Source organism: Stenella coeruleoalba (genome assembly GCF_951394435.1).
Source record: "Stenella coeruleoalba genome assembly, chromosome: 6".
Classification (NCBI taxonomy): domain Eukaryota; kingdom Metazoa; phylum Chordata; class Mammalia; order Artiodactyla; family Delphinidae; genus Stenella; species Stenella coeruleoalba.
Genome location: NC_137151.1, coordinates 116,741,334 through 116,755,635, shown reverse-complemented (window position 1 = coordinate 116,755,635; position 14,302 = coordinate 116,741,334). Strand labels below are relative to the sequence as shown.

General features: G+C 42.4%; 1 protein-coding gene across 6 annotated transcripts in view; it reads right to left on the bottom strand.

Annotated features, from left to right (window-relative positions):
• Positions 1 to 14,302, bottom strand: part of COL4A3 (collagen type IV alpha 3 chain) — a 133,628-nt gene that overhangs the window by 8,629 nt on the left and 110,697 nt on the right. For all 6 annotated transcript variants that reach the window (XM_079925423.1, XM_079925426.1, XM_079925428.1 and 3 more), the window contains 9 exons: positions 14,103 to 14,192; positions 13,275 to 13,414; positions 11,234 to 11,360; positions 9,887 to 9,967; positions 9,404 to 9,502; positions 9,060 to 9,107; positions 5,352 to 5,537; positions 4,721 to 4,851; positions 1,448 to 1,520 (listed from right to left, as the gene is read on the bottom strand). In XM_079925423.1, the coding sequence (XP_079781549.1) occupies positions 1,448 to 1,520; positions 4,721 to 4,851; positions 5,352 to 5,537; positions 9,060 to 9,107; positions 9,404 to 9,502; positions 9,887 to 9,967; positions 11,234 to 11,360; positions 13,275 to 13,414; positions 14,103 to 14,192 (975 nt within the window). The remainder of the gene's footprint in view (positions 1 to 1,447; positions 1,521 to 4,720; positions 4,852 to 5,351; positions 5,538 to 9,059; positions 9,108 to 9,403; positions 9,503 to 9,886; positions 9,968 to 11,233; positions 11,361 to 13,274; positions 13,415 to 14,102; positions 14,193 to 14,302) is intronic.

The window sequence follows — 14,302 nt, the reverse complement described above, 5'->3', positions numbered from 1 at the left end:
CTCTCCCAAACAGTCTTTGACATGAATGAAATGTTACCAAGAACCATCGATTGGGAGAAATATTCTCTTTTAAAAAATCTTGACAAAATGTAGACATTACATCTGATTACTTAGAAAGAACTTAATACTAAACATGATATTCATAGCAGAAATATAATAAAACAATTATATTACCCAAAGGTAACTGGCAACTACACTATAAATTATCCACTGGATATCAGAACTTGAGGATAGTGTTAACATTTGCTTACATCTACCAGAAGAGGCCCAAGTATTTTTCCCTTTGGGGATTAAAAATTTCCACATAAAGAACTGCAAACTCATAGGTAGTGCCAGATGACAGTCTTATTCTGGAATCTAAGAGACTAATTGAATGTGTTTCATGGAACATATTCCAAAGAACTGATTTTACGAATCTTCCCTCTATATACCTGTAAATATTTCACCAGAATATTTTTTTCTTTAGTAGGGCCTTTCTATAAGTTTTCAAGTCTTAGCTGCTCCTGTTCTGAGACTCGGGGCAGTGGCAGGTGCACACCTTCTCCCCAGGCTGTCTGACAGTGTTCACCAACCCAGTGTCTAGGGAGACTCCTCAAAATCACTTGCTTTGATTTCTTCTTTGCTATTTTGCTCCTTGAAGAGCCAGTGGTTGAAAGCATTGAAAAGGCTCTCTTTAAACTCCAGCTTGTCCTCCCTCAGATCTGGAAAAGTTTGTCTTTCACAGAAACATGGTTTTCTTCACTTTGGTTGAAATTCTTGTGTAGCATCTATTTAGTCTACGATAATAGATTCCCTGCACACACAAAACAATAGCAGTGGATTTAACCAGCTAAGACAACACATCCAATATTCAAAATGTCATTTGAGGTCATAGCACCCTTATGGAAGATTTGAGAATTATTTTCTGAAACCTGAAGTTTAAATTTATGTGTATGAACATTTTAAACTTAAAATCTCCAAATTACATGTCTTCTCTGATTAAAAACATAATACATGTGCCCCATAAAAAAACAAGTGCTTGAATCTGCATATAAAAATTTACTTACCCTCCCCCATTATCAGCTTGGTGAATATTCTTTTAGATTTTCAGCTTCTTAAAATTATCACACATATACAAAGCAAAATAAACCATTCAAAGCAATACTGTTGCTGCTGACGTAGTCCCTTATCCCCCAGCCCGACACACATCAGTACTCTCAAAGGTAACCACTTTAAACTGTTCCTGTTTTGAGTTTTTCTATAGTTTCCATCCTTAAGGTATGGTTTAATTTTTAAGGCCCCTGGGGTTGTGTGCTGGTGAAGTCTTCCTTCTTCGTTCATACTGAGGTCCTATTTGTATCCCAACTGTCTGTGGTGACCGTAGGGGTTCAGTAAACATTTGTGTACCCTAAAATATGAATCATGGTCATTGTCTTTGCATCCAAAGAGTAGTGCACAAAAACAGTACCTTTCATGCCCGGAAATCCATAGAATCCAGGATCACCTCTGACCCCTGGCAGACCTGGGGCACCTGGTACTCCCTATATTTTAAATAAGAAAGAGCAGAACAACAGACATATTTTTAAAATCACAGTACTCACTACAGTTTGTTTTTTTTTAAAGCATATAGGATATAATACTATGTTGGGTCAGAATGAGTTAAAGTTGTCAGACATCATTTTTACATTCCAATCCAGTATTTCACCTCCTGTAACTCCTGTGCCACCTACCTCACCTTATGACTGTCATTTTCAATAAGAAAGAAGTAAAAACTACCCTTAAGCCCAAGAGCCAACATAACTTCTCCTGTTAAAGTGTGTCGGTGTGAGTATTGGATACAATTGGATATTCTGGATTCTAAAGTGAACTGCCCAGTATTTGAAGATCTTTCAGGAAGAATAGGTACCAGATTGCCAGGATGAAAATTATAATTTGTATTTGTAATTCTTGCAAAGGCAACAGAGTTGCTGTTGAATTGTAGCACCCACCATCATTCTAACTAAGCCATCAGGGTTATAACTTACTCTGGTCAGAGTGACAGAAGTAAAGGTTCCAGGGATGGGAGCATGAAGGGGTTGACAGGGGAGTTTTGACATGCATGTTTGGCAAAGATGCAGTGGTCTGACCGGGCAGAGATGCTCCCTCCTTATGAGGTTCAGACTAATTGCTGAACCTCAAGCAAGATGCTCAAGCAAGGCCATCGGAGGAGCGGGGAGGAAACAGGGCTTCCGAAAAGAGTTCTATGTCAGAATGTATATTGCATCTACTCTTATACTGTCCATATGAATGAGACAGAATGCTATTACTTGAAAACAATGAATTGAAGGTCATGGAAAATGCCGACAATAACAAAACTGGTCTTTCAGCCTGCTGTCTTTGGAGCTAGAAGATGAAAGAAAGAACAGTCCTATTTCTTAGATAAGGTGGTGTGAGGTTAAAAAAGGAGAGAGAGGGCTTCCCTGGTGGCACAGTGGTTGAGAGTCCGCCTGCCGATGCAGGGGACGCGGGTTCGTGCCCAGGTCCGGGAGGATCCCACATGCCGCGGAGCGGCTGGGCCCGTGAGCCATGGCCGCTGAGCCTGCGCGTCCGGAGCCTGTGCTCCGCAACGGGAGACGCCACAGCAGTGAGAGGCCCACGTACCACAAAAAAAAAAAAAAAAAAAAAAGGAGAGAGAGAAAACAACCATGTGATCAAGGAGTCTCAGGCTTCTGAAGTCTGGCCTGTTCTCCAGTGGTAAAGATAACCAGGGAGGAAGCTCTGGTGCCAGGCCCTGCCCTAGGGTGGAGAAGAAGCTGCTTCCTGCAAGGAGAGAGCGGTTAAGGGCAAGGAGTCAGTTTAGATATCCATCAAGAAGAATTTTCTTTCAAGCGCAAATGTAGACGCCTAGACTAACCTTGGAGGCACAGGGGATTTAAGAGGGATCGCATTTCCAAACCAGACTTTCCACATCCCAGTGTCCTTGGAAGGACTTTCAGTGTGATCATAGGATTAGTGTTTGCCACTTTCAAAGAATCACGGAGAACATGAGAAGTACCTAAGACTGGAGTTGGGCAAATATCTCACTTAAAAAAAAAGTTTTAAAAAGGTAGATTCTGGAAACCAAATACCAAGAGAGCTTAAGAGAGTGTAACATGTTTCCTGACAAGAAGCCATGCTGAAGAACCTCATTACCCATCACAAGGAAACACAGAACATCTCTGACATAACCGATTTCCTCATTAGTTTCCAAGAATTTGATGTAAACAGAGGGATCAGGTTTTTCAAATATGCTGTTAAGAGAAAGCTAGGGAAGGTGCCATAGTGTTGAGTGAGATGCTGTGAATTGAGAGATTTTAATAGGCTGGAAACATGAGCCTGAAGGAACAAGATGATAACTAAGGAAGGTAAATGTGTAAGTTCTGCCCTTATGTCGCAAGTATACAAATAGACAAGACAAAAAGTAACGGAGAGGGCTTTCCTGGTGGCGCAGTAGTTAAGAATCCACCTGCCAATGCAGGGGATGCGGGTTCCAGCCCTGGTCCAGGAAGATCCCACATGCCGTGGAGCAACTAAGCCCGTGAGCCACAGCAAGTGAGCCTGTGCTCTAGAGCACGCGAGCCACAACTACTGAGCCCACGTGCCACAACTACTGAACCCAGCGTGCCTAGGGCCCGTGCTCCACAGCAAGAGAAGCCACTGCCGTGAGAAGCCCGTGCACCGCAGCGTAGAGTAGCCCCACTCGCTGCAACTAGAGAAAGCCCACGTGCAGCACGAAGACCCAACGCAGCCAAAAATAAAAATTAAAAAAAAAGTAATGGAGAGAACTTAGTAGCAGTTCATGAGGAAAAGGCACAAGGTCTTTCGTTGACTATAAGCTCAATGTGTGATGACTGTGTGGTAATGAGGCTGCCAAACAGCTCATGTGGAAGTTTAGGTTGGATTATAAAACAGAATGTTCAGGATAGTGAGACTCTTCCATCCTCTAGCCACTCCGTGGGGTACTGAGTTCTTACTCCTGTAAGGTGTTTGTCCCAGGGGCTGCATTTTTAAGGTATTGACAAACTAAGATATATTCAGAATAGAGGCAGAGCTGATGACATCTTAAACTGAATTTGAGAGAAAAAAAAACCATGTATTTATTGAGAAAGAAAATAGAAGGAAATGGCAGTTATTTACAAATACTGGAAGGTATGTCATGGGGAGAAAATAAATAGACATTTAGGGGATGGCAAAGATAATTTTTTTTTTTTTTTGGCGATACGCGGGCCTCTCACTGTAGTGGCCTCTCCCGTTGCGGAGCACAGGCTCCGGATGCGCAGGCTCAGCGGCCATGGCTCACGGGCCCAGCCGCTCCGCGGCATGTGGGATCTTCCCGGACCCGGGCACGAACCCGTGTCCCTTGCATCGGCAGACGGACTCTCAACCACTGCGCCACCAGGGAAGCCCGGCAAAGATCATTTTGAAAGCATATTAATAGAGAAAAATTATGTTGTCATCTAGAATGGAACTGTTCAGAGTCTAAACAAGAAAAGGTCGGGAATGACATAGAGAAGGGTCCCATATGGACCAAACTTTCAGAGGCCTCTTGGAGACCAAATCTGTCCAACTCTTAAGATTCTTTGAACCTTCTGGACTCCATCTTTTTTGGGGTGCACTACACAGAAGCATCACAAGTGGGAAATTTTTGTTGCCTCCAGTTACATCTGATCCTGGCAATCGATTTAGAAGAATCTAAGACGTCAAAATAATTTTCCACACTTACCGGATGACCTGGTGGCCCCATGTCTCCTACAGTTCCAGGCGGACCTCTTGGGCCAGGTTGGCCCATAAATCCCTTGTCTCCTTTTATGCCTTCTACGGGACCCCCTTTAGGTCCAGGGGGACCAGGCTCACCTGAATTTACAAAAAGCCTGTCAGTATTGCCACTCAGGGGGCTTTGCAGCTCCTGTCAGTTACCCTTTTGAATGAAGAGCAAACTCTGTACTTTATCGTTACAGCGAACATACTTTGCCTCGTGGGGTGTGACAGGATTGTGAATGAGATAATGCCAGCCAAGCGCCTGGCACAAGGCAGGAACTGCTTCTCCCTGATGACGGTCTGTTAGAGCAGGGTCTGTGTCTAACCCAGTACCTTATACAGAGTAGGAACTCAATAAATATTGATGAATGGATGCATCTCTCTCTTCCAGGCTCATTAATTTGGTATGTACTAATTTTCCAAACAGGTCCCTCTGCCTCAACACCAACAGCCTTACTGCACCCCATGTGAGGACAGGTGGGCATGGGAAGCCAGAGGAGACCAGAGGGGAAAAGAAGCAAGATGGTCACGAGAAGATTGAAAGACATCAAATGTTACTTTCACTCTTTCATCGTATTTAGAAGTAGATCCTCTACCTGGGTTTCCTCTTCTGCCAGGTGGACCTCGATCTCCTTTTTGGCCAGGGATGATTGAACCAGGAAAGCCTGGTGGCCCTTGAGGTCCTGTCATGCCAATGGGCCCTCGAGGCCCAGCATCTCCCACTGGCCCTTTCCTGCCAGGGAGGCCCGGCAAGCCTGGGGCTCCCCTGTCTCCTTTGGCTCCTGCAAAGAAAAACGCCTGGTAAGTTCCTGTAATGCCCCTATATGTGGTGTTATAGTTTGTGATTATCCCTAATAATGTAGGCACTTTGATTAAAGGTGTTAAGCTTCACAAGATAATTTTTTTTAAGAGGCTGACAAAAGAGATACAGGTCTACAAGGACTGGGTCTAGACTAGACTCAATTCTCACTCCACTTAGCTGTTTGATCCTGATAAAGTCTCTTCACTGTTACAAGTCTCCGTTTTCTTATTTAAAAAATGAAGGTGAGGCCTCTGGCCTTCCAAGATGGCCCACACTCTGTCTATGGAGTGTGTATCTCCCTGAATAAACCTTCCTTCACTTTACTGTGTCTTGCTCTTGAATTCTTGCCTGCACAAAGCCAAGAACCCACACTGGGCGGCCATCCCAGGGACTCGGACATGACTTGGGATGTGACCATCCTCTCGCACCCCACTCTCTTTCCTGTAGCATCTTTTCTGGCACCCAGTGCGGGGCCTCCAAGGCCATAATCTCGATCCGCCTGTTGGGCTATGGCTCCCCTCTGAAGGGTGGCTGGGCCTTATCCTGAGCCACGTAGATTCGAGTAGCCCGTTAAGGGGCAGCTGACGTCACCTGCAGGATCTGCCAGAGACCAGTTCTCTGGCTGTGAAGAAGCGCACTGAGGCCAAGGCTTTTCCCCCTCAGTCTTTCTCATTCTCCTATTGCTCTATCTCTTTGGACGTGAAAAGATCCACCCAGATGACCACCAAACATCCAAATTAAGACTGCGCGGCAAGTAATTGACAACTTGGCTGGGTCTAAAGAACTCCTGCCAGGGGGCTTATCTGGTGGCGCAGTGGTTGAGAATCCGCCTGCCAATGCAGGGGACACGGGTTTGATCCCTGGTCCAGGAGGATCCCACATGCCGCGGAGCAACTAGGCCCGTGAGCCACAACTACTGAGCCTGTGCGTTTGGAGCCTGTGCTCTGCAACAGGAGAGGCTGCGATAGTGAGAGGCCCGCGCACCGCGATGAAGAGTGGTCCCCGCTTGCCACAACTAGAGAAAGCCCTCGCAGAGAAACGAAGACCCAGCACAGCCAAAAAAAAAATAATAATAAAAATTAAAAAAAATAAAAAATGAAGGTGATATCTGACTTAACTCAGTTTTTTAAATATCAAGTGAGAGAATATACAGATGGAAAAGCATGGTGTAACCTTTAAACTACTCTGTCCATGTAAGCCATAATCATTATTATCTGGTGATATTTAATTACAATGATATTATTCAATCACTGATAATTCAATAGAGCACTAAAAAGCTAAACTTCGGGACTTCCCTGGTGTCACAGTGGTTAAGAATCCACCTGCTGATGCAGGGGACAAGGGTTCGAGCCCTGGTCCGGGGAGATCCCACATGCTGCGGAGCAACTAATCCCAAGCCTGCAAGCCACAACTACTGAAGCTCGCGCGCCTAGAGCTCTGCAACAAGAGAAGCCACCGCATGAGAAGCCCACGCACCACAACGAAGAGTAGTCCCCGCTCGCTGCAACTAGAGAAAGCCCGCCCGCAGCAACAAAGACCCAAGCAGCCAAAAGTAAATAAATAAATACATACATACATTAAAAAAAAAAAAGCTAAACTTCATGGCTGGTTTGTGCATTTAAAGTGTTGCCCAGACAAACCCAGAAAAAGGAACGACAAAGTTGCCATCCCCATTCTGTCCTCTGATTCTCCCCCATAACACAAACACTAGTCTGGAAGGGACAAATGTGGCGAGAGGTTTGGATTTACCAGAGAAGACCCTGCAAAAGGTCACAACTTAATACTAATATTTTTCATCCCAGAGAACTTTCAAGAAATTGTGCTTTGACATTCATAAATGGAAGATGTTGCTTGAATTGAAAATAATCTCTCCCTCTTCTCTCCCATCTTTGTGTTATTCTAGAAGTGGTAAATGGCATGAAAATGGGAGACAGAAGAAAGGAAGAAGGACAAGTGAGGAGGGGGCTGGTGGCACAGGAAAGGGCTTTATGCAGGGAAGGCTTAGGGGGATGATGAAAATAAAATTGATGACTATTGAATATCTAGCCCTTTGTCTATCATGTTCTTTAGCTTTTTTTATGCCTGCAATTTATACTTTTAAAAGAAAGTATTTAGATGATTTCAGCTCTCTTCAAGCTCTGAAATGCTGTAATTGTACGACAGGGTCTGGCAATGGTCTGAGGCACCAGGATGCTGTCTTGAGTTGTATATTCCATGTCCATGAAGATGCTTCCTTGTTTTACAATATGATTTCTTTTTGGGATTTGGGAGAATTAAAACTAATTAAAAGGATTCATACCTTCCAAGTATCAATGACCTCGTCTCCATATTTATTTATCCTAGAGGGACTGAGGTGCATAATCATTTGCTTTCATAGTTAGGCTATTTGTTGTTTTTAAAGGCTTTTAATTTAAGATTTGATCGTTTGGTATCAAATTTTATTTCCAATTAAATGCTAAAGTGTCCTCATTACACATGGTTAAACTGTGAGCTTAGCCTAGGAAAATGAACGGAAACTCCCCTTTTGACCATAATTCTAAAACTAGGTTATGAAAAGCCTTTATGTTCACGAGGGAGGGAAGGGTCTGAGAGACGTGCAGACATTGAGCTCAACCAAAACGACTATCGCATCATCCAGAAACAGGAAAGAACGGCTCTTGTCTACTTTCACGTTGAGCTGGGAGGTCAGAGCAGTTCCTGCCCCGTGGGGTTTCTCTGTAGCATCAGGCTACTCTTTGCTGGTTCTTTTGAGCATCAATAACCAGAGGCCGTCACTGGGCTTAGGAATCTTTGCTAATAAAATACTCCTACCTACAGGACCTACGGCTGAGAAGGGTCAATAAAAGGTAAAAACAATCTAGTATTTCTTCTGGCAGGTTTCTATACAAAATGCAAAAAGTTAAAAGAAGCTGCTTATCTTATGAAACACTGGCATGAGAAATCCAGACTGGCAGTCTGTCAAACAAAAACCTGTATATTCTTTGAATGACATATTCAGTAAGTTGCCGTGTCTGAGACGCTGAGAGAGTTACCGGGAATCCCTGAATAAACAGTAACCCGAGCCACAAGCTGGCTCTGGGAGGTTGGAATCAGACCTATGAAGATAACAAGGTGGGAAAGGATTAGTGTTATTACTGCATCTCAGAACAGCAGGGAGAGGAAACTCCTTGAGAAGCTATCAATTCCACCTCCAACTTTTTAGGAGGTGATACGTTTAAACCATGCTAACAACATCGAAGCAAATACAGAAGTCTTTTTCATGTTTAAAGACCTTCATGGAAGGAAATTCCAAAACTGGATCACAGTGTTTAGTTTGTTCATTTCGTGGTGATGGTAATAATGAAGCATTTTTACTTGAACACTAAGAATATACATATGCTATATTACCACTGGGACTTCTTTAATTCAGTATGCTAAGTTTATTTTATCTATCAGGCATATTAAATTAGATTCTATCCTTGAAAATGTATATCACCAGGTTCAGGAAGGAAGAACTGCTCACCTTGAGGACCAGGTTTCCCTCTTGGGCCTGGAAGTGCTCCCAGCAAACCTGAAAGAGAAAATTTTGGCATTTTAATATTCTATACATACAGTTAATTTATATATACATATAAAAATGTATATGTATTTATATATATAAATTGTGAAACTGACCAATGTATATAAAATTTATTCCACTTGGTCAATTTCACTTTGGTTACAGAAAGAATTATCACATACCCAGAACACATTAAATATCATCAGTTCCGTCAGGGAAGAATTTCTAGAGCCATGAAGGATTACAGTGACACTAATTATTCTACGAAAAAGAAAACTAGTGTATCCAAAATGATGAGCAAGCGGTACCTGTTTCTCCTTTTTCTCCAGCTGGACCAGGAATTCCATCACGTCCTTGATTACCTCTCTCACCCGCTGGTCCAGGATTTCCTGGGAATCCTGGAGGGCCTGGAAAAAAAAAGCCATTCAAAGAGAGGACTTACTTCCTATCAGTGGCCTAATGTGAACCCCAGATGTGTGGAATTCTGCAAAATGTGTTCATTTTTCAGAACTGAAGCTATATGAAGCTAAATTCACAGTGAAAACCATGGACAGGTTAGTGCTACCATGAGGATTTTTCACTTTGGAACGTGTAGATCAGCTGATCTTTGAATTAGATCCGTATAATACCTAACCTCACTTTTCTGCATTGTCGTCTGAAGACTGGGTAACTGGGAGCTACCTTCTAAGGAGCAGTCATGGGTCAGAGGTACCGGTAGACAGAGATTCCAGCCTCAGAAGAAAATATGCTTCCCTCACAAAAGGGAACTAGACAAAGTACAAAAATGGAACCTGGAGGGCCTTTTATTCCTGGAGAGCCAGGGAAACCTTTGATTCCTTTAGACCCCAAATCACCATCAGGACCGGGCTTTCCTATAAATGAAGAGAGAGGGGAAGGAAAAAAAGAAAACCAAAAGATAAATGATTCCAGCAATGGCTGAAACAGTCAGCTCTTACAGTCAACTGCGCTCAAGCTGGCCTTCAAGGGGCACTCCTGCGACCAGTCACTTCAGGCTGTTATTTCCCCAGAGAAGCACAGCAGAGACATGGCCAATCATTTTCAAAGGTGTGCATACCCCAGCCCCTTGGACCGCTCAATATCTGATTTATTACTTTAATTGGGAGTTAGCAGCAAAGCCACTGAACCTTTCCGTGTTTGAAAAGATAGTTTAAATATTGTCTTTAGGTAAGACCTGAAGCTGCAAACCAGTGGCCTGGCAGTTGTTTTTGATCAAAGTGAAAACTTCAACCCAAATAACAAGCAAATAAGAAAGCAAGCCGATGTTTAAACTGGAAACAGCAACAACAAAACCCTTAGAACAACAGTGCTATGGGTTAAATTGTGTTGCTCCCAAATGCATATGATGAAGTCCTAACTCCCTAGTATTTCAGAATATCACTGCATTTGGAGGTAGGTCTTTATTGTCTTTTTTTTTTTTTCTTTCTTTCTTTTTGGCCATGCCACACGGCTTGTGGGATCTTAGTTCCTTGATCACGGATTGAACCCAGGCCCCTGGAGGAGTCCTAACCACTGGACCATCAGAGAATTCCCAGGTAGGGTCTTTAAAGAAGCAATTAAGTTAAAATGAGGTCACCAAGGCAGTACCTAACACAATATGACTGATATCCTTATAAGAAAAGATTGGGACACAGACACACAGAGGAAAGACACCTGGAGAAGGTGGCCACCTACAAGCTAACAAGAGAGGCCTCAGAAGAAATCAACCCTGCCGACACCTGGATCTCAGACTCCCAGCCTCCAGAACTAGGAGAAAATTAATTTCTGTTTAAGTTACCCAATCTGTGGTATTTGCTTTGGAAGCCCTGGAAAACCAATACAAATATAAAGTTGGACAACAAGCTAACATTTCAGGTCTTTAGGCTGAATTCATTGAGGTAGCACCCCCGAAGTTTTGTTTACAGGAGGAGGTTTTTAGATTTCAGGTCACCAAAGTCGACTGAAATGGGCTCCTTGCGATTCATTTGCCATTTCTTAGTGTCTTCGAATTTGAAGATCAGATTTGAATAAAATCAATTGCAGTACAAAAGCCTAAACTGCTTTCCATTTACTATTCTAGGAGGCAAGGGCCATACCACACTTCTCGCTTGCAGCTTTCGGGTTGCAAAACCAGAGCTCACCTGGGTGGCCAGGGCTTCCGGGATTCCCAGGAACTCCCTCTGGTGCAGCAGGGCCCGAACATCCAGGTGTGCCAGGTGGCCCTCTACCTCCTTTCTTTCCCATGTCACCTGGCAATCCTGGATCTCCCTTAAATTCAGTCAAACACCTTTAAAATTCTCACAAGCAGGATATGTGATCAGAATTAAGTATAAACTAGGTTGGTTTCTATTTATGTATTTATTTATTTAGCAATTCATGGTAAGTGTCTGCTGTGTGCTACCACCCTGATAGCTGCTGGGAACAGGATGGCTACATAATTTGTGGGGTGCAGTGCAAAATGAAAATGCAGCTCTCTTTAAAAGAACTTTTAAAAAGTAATTGAAGACAGAAATGGCAGAGCATTAAACCAAACATGGAGTCCTTGTCAGCACGGGACCTCTGTGGCTACACGAGTCCTGTGCCCAAGAAGCCAGGAATATAATAGTAACCATGTACGAATATGTGATGGATACAGTCCCTGCCTTCATGGAGCTTTAGAGACCAGTGGGAGATAGACACTAAATAAGGAGGTCAGAAAGAAATAGAACAAATGGATGTGTGTTCTTCATATACTCTGCATGCAGATAAACGTATGTCAACCACATGTAAAAAAAGAAACAAACAAAAACACAAACTTCCCATGGTTTAATATTCCTTAAATCTGTACTTCACTTTTATGATAAGCCAGAACATATGGATTTGATAGTAACTTACAAAATCTCGATGGTAGCTGACTAAGATTCATTATTCTGTTACTAAGATTTGCCAGCATGATAAAACCAGCACATTTTGTGTTCAACGCATAGTTTAAAAAATTTCTCCTGTGGTTATGAAAACTTTAAATGAAACTATTCATTAATTGAATGTGAATTAAGTCAAATATGATTCCTCACTCAGGAAAAATTTCAGCGGAAGGAGTCTCTTTCTGGTTTTCTGAGGACCTCGTTAAAAATAAAGGGCAAAGGAAATTTGTTTGAACTCCAAGTAGTAAAGGGTTACTTTCTCGGGTCTTTGTGGTTTCTAAAAGTTTTCTTTCTTGTTGTTTTACAGCTGGAGGAAATCTTTAGGAAAGGTGGTGTTTTATAGGCTCAAAAGAGAGTCAGGGAGAAAGTCTCCTAAGTAATGATTTTTATACTTTTTGGAAGTCTGATGAAAAATAACAGACTCCTAAAAAAAACAAAAACAAAAACTGTATCCAAACAATTTTCATTCGATTTCTTTGGATACAATAGTCTTCCCCAGGGATCCATGGAATCCCATGTGAAGAACCCCGCTTGTGGGAATTTCTATTAATTATTCTCTATCGCTCTAGCTCTGGCCCTTGTGTAACTGCTATATGCAGAAAGGATGGAAGAAGATAAACCTAAAAGAACAGCTGAGCCACACTGAAACGTTTGGTTGCTGCATGATACCACATTCAAGGGAAGGCTTTGGCATCCAGTCTCTTAGTTGACAGAGCACAAGCGCTGAGAACACTGTGACAAGATAGAAAATCTTCTGTGTAATGCAACGACAAGAAACTTTTAAAACGATTAAGAAAGATAAATGTATATATCTTAGGATTTTTTTTGGTTTTGCTTTTTAATAATGCTCTAAATTTATTTTATTTTTCACCTTTTATTGTGTTTAAGAAGACAAGTATTTTTTATTACAAAGTTGGAACATTTATTTTTGTAAGCCTGTGTGAGATGAGTCTATAGCAGAGACTGGCCACTTTGTAGCACAAGAAAAACAAACACTGCCCTGGCAACTTGTATGGGCTTGTGATCACTACCTCCTCCTGGTAGCACACTTAAATTGCAGGGTTGGTTATGAGAAATTCCTTGGGGGTTGAAACTGGCGGGAATAAACTCAGAAATTGAAGTTGTGTGATAGGCATCCTTAGTTATAGAAAGAGGGGAGAAAACCTCAAATAACTGTCTGAAGATACAGTAATATTTTCAATTTTCTTTGCCCACAATGTTGATATTTAAAGGGACTCATTCCACCACCAAAACATAAATACTTCAGTGGCCTATATACCTTTGGTCCTGGTGGTCCTGGCCTTGTACCTTCTGAATAACCTGGCTCTCCCTTATCTCCTTGGGGACCATGAGTACCTGGGAGGCCTGGTCTTCCAGGTAGACCTGGGAATCCCATAGTTCCCTTCATTCCTTTAGTACCTGAAATTAGGAAAGAAATCAGGTAGATTAGTAAAGGCAGAGATCTTGAAGGGTTCTACTTCTCACCTTTTCACAAACCACCTTTCTCCCAAGAAGCTGGTTTTTCAGAAGCACTGATGTGTCAGATAGTCTTTTTTTTTTTTCAATTTTTTAAAAATTGGAGTATAATTGCTTTACAATGTTGTGTCAGTTTCTGTTGTACAACGAAGTGAATCAGCTATATGTATACACATATCCCCTCCCTCTTGGACCTCTCTCCCACCCCCTCATCCCACTTATTAGAGAAATGCAAATCAAAACTACAATGAGGTATGACCTCACACCAGTCAGAATGGCCATCATCAAAAAAGATCTACAAACAAAAAATGCTGGTGAGGACGTGGAGAAAAGGGAACCCTCTTGCACTGTTGGTGGGAATGTAAATTGCTACATCCCACTATGGAGAACAATATGGAGCTTCCTTAAAAAACTAAAAACAGGTAGTCTTAATGGATGATTTTTACACAATGTAAATGTTTATTTTGTTCTCACTCATGTTCTGGTTGCATACAGTACATTTGTCTAGAAGCAAATCTAGTTGTTTTACACCAACTTTCTACCAAGTAGAAAACCAAAATGACAACACAGAAAATCTAGAATTAGGACCCATCTTGAGGCTGTAGGCTCGTAACAGGACATTCTGCATTACCTGGCACCCCCATGTTTCCCATGCTTCCTGGCACACCACGTGGTCCTGGCTCACCAGGATTCCCAATGCTGCCTGGATCTCCTCTGGAGTCTTGAGAACAAATAAATAGTCATACGCTCTGTGTAGTTCCTGGACATAGTAGATGCTCAATAAACACTTGTTGCTTGCACAAATGAATGAATCCAGCGCAGCCAGACCAT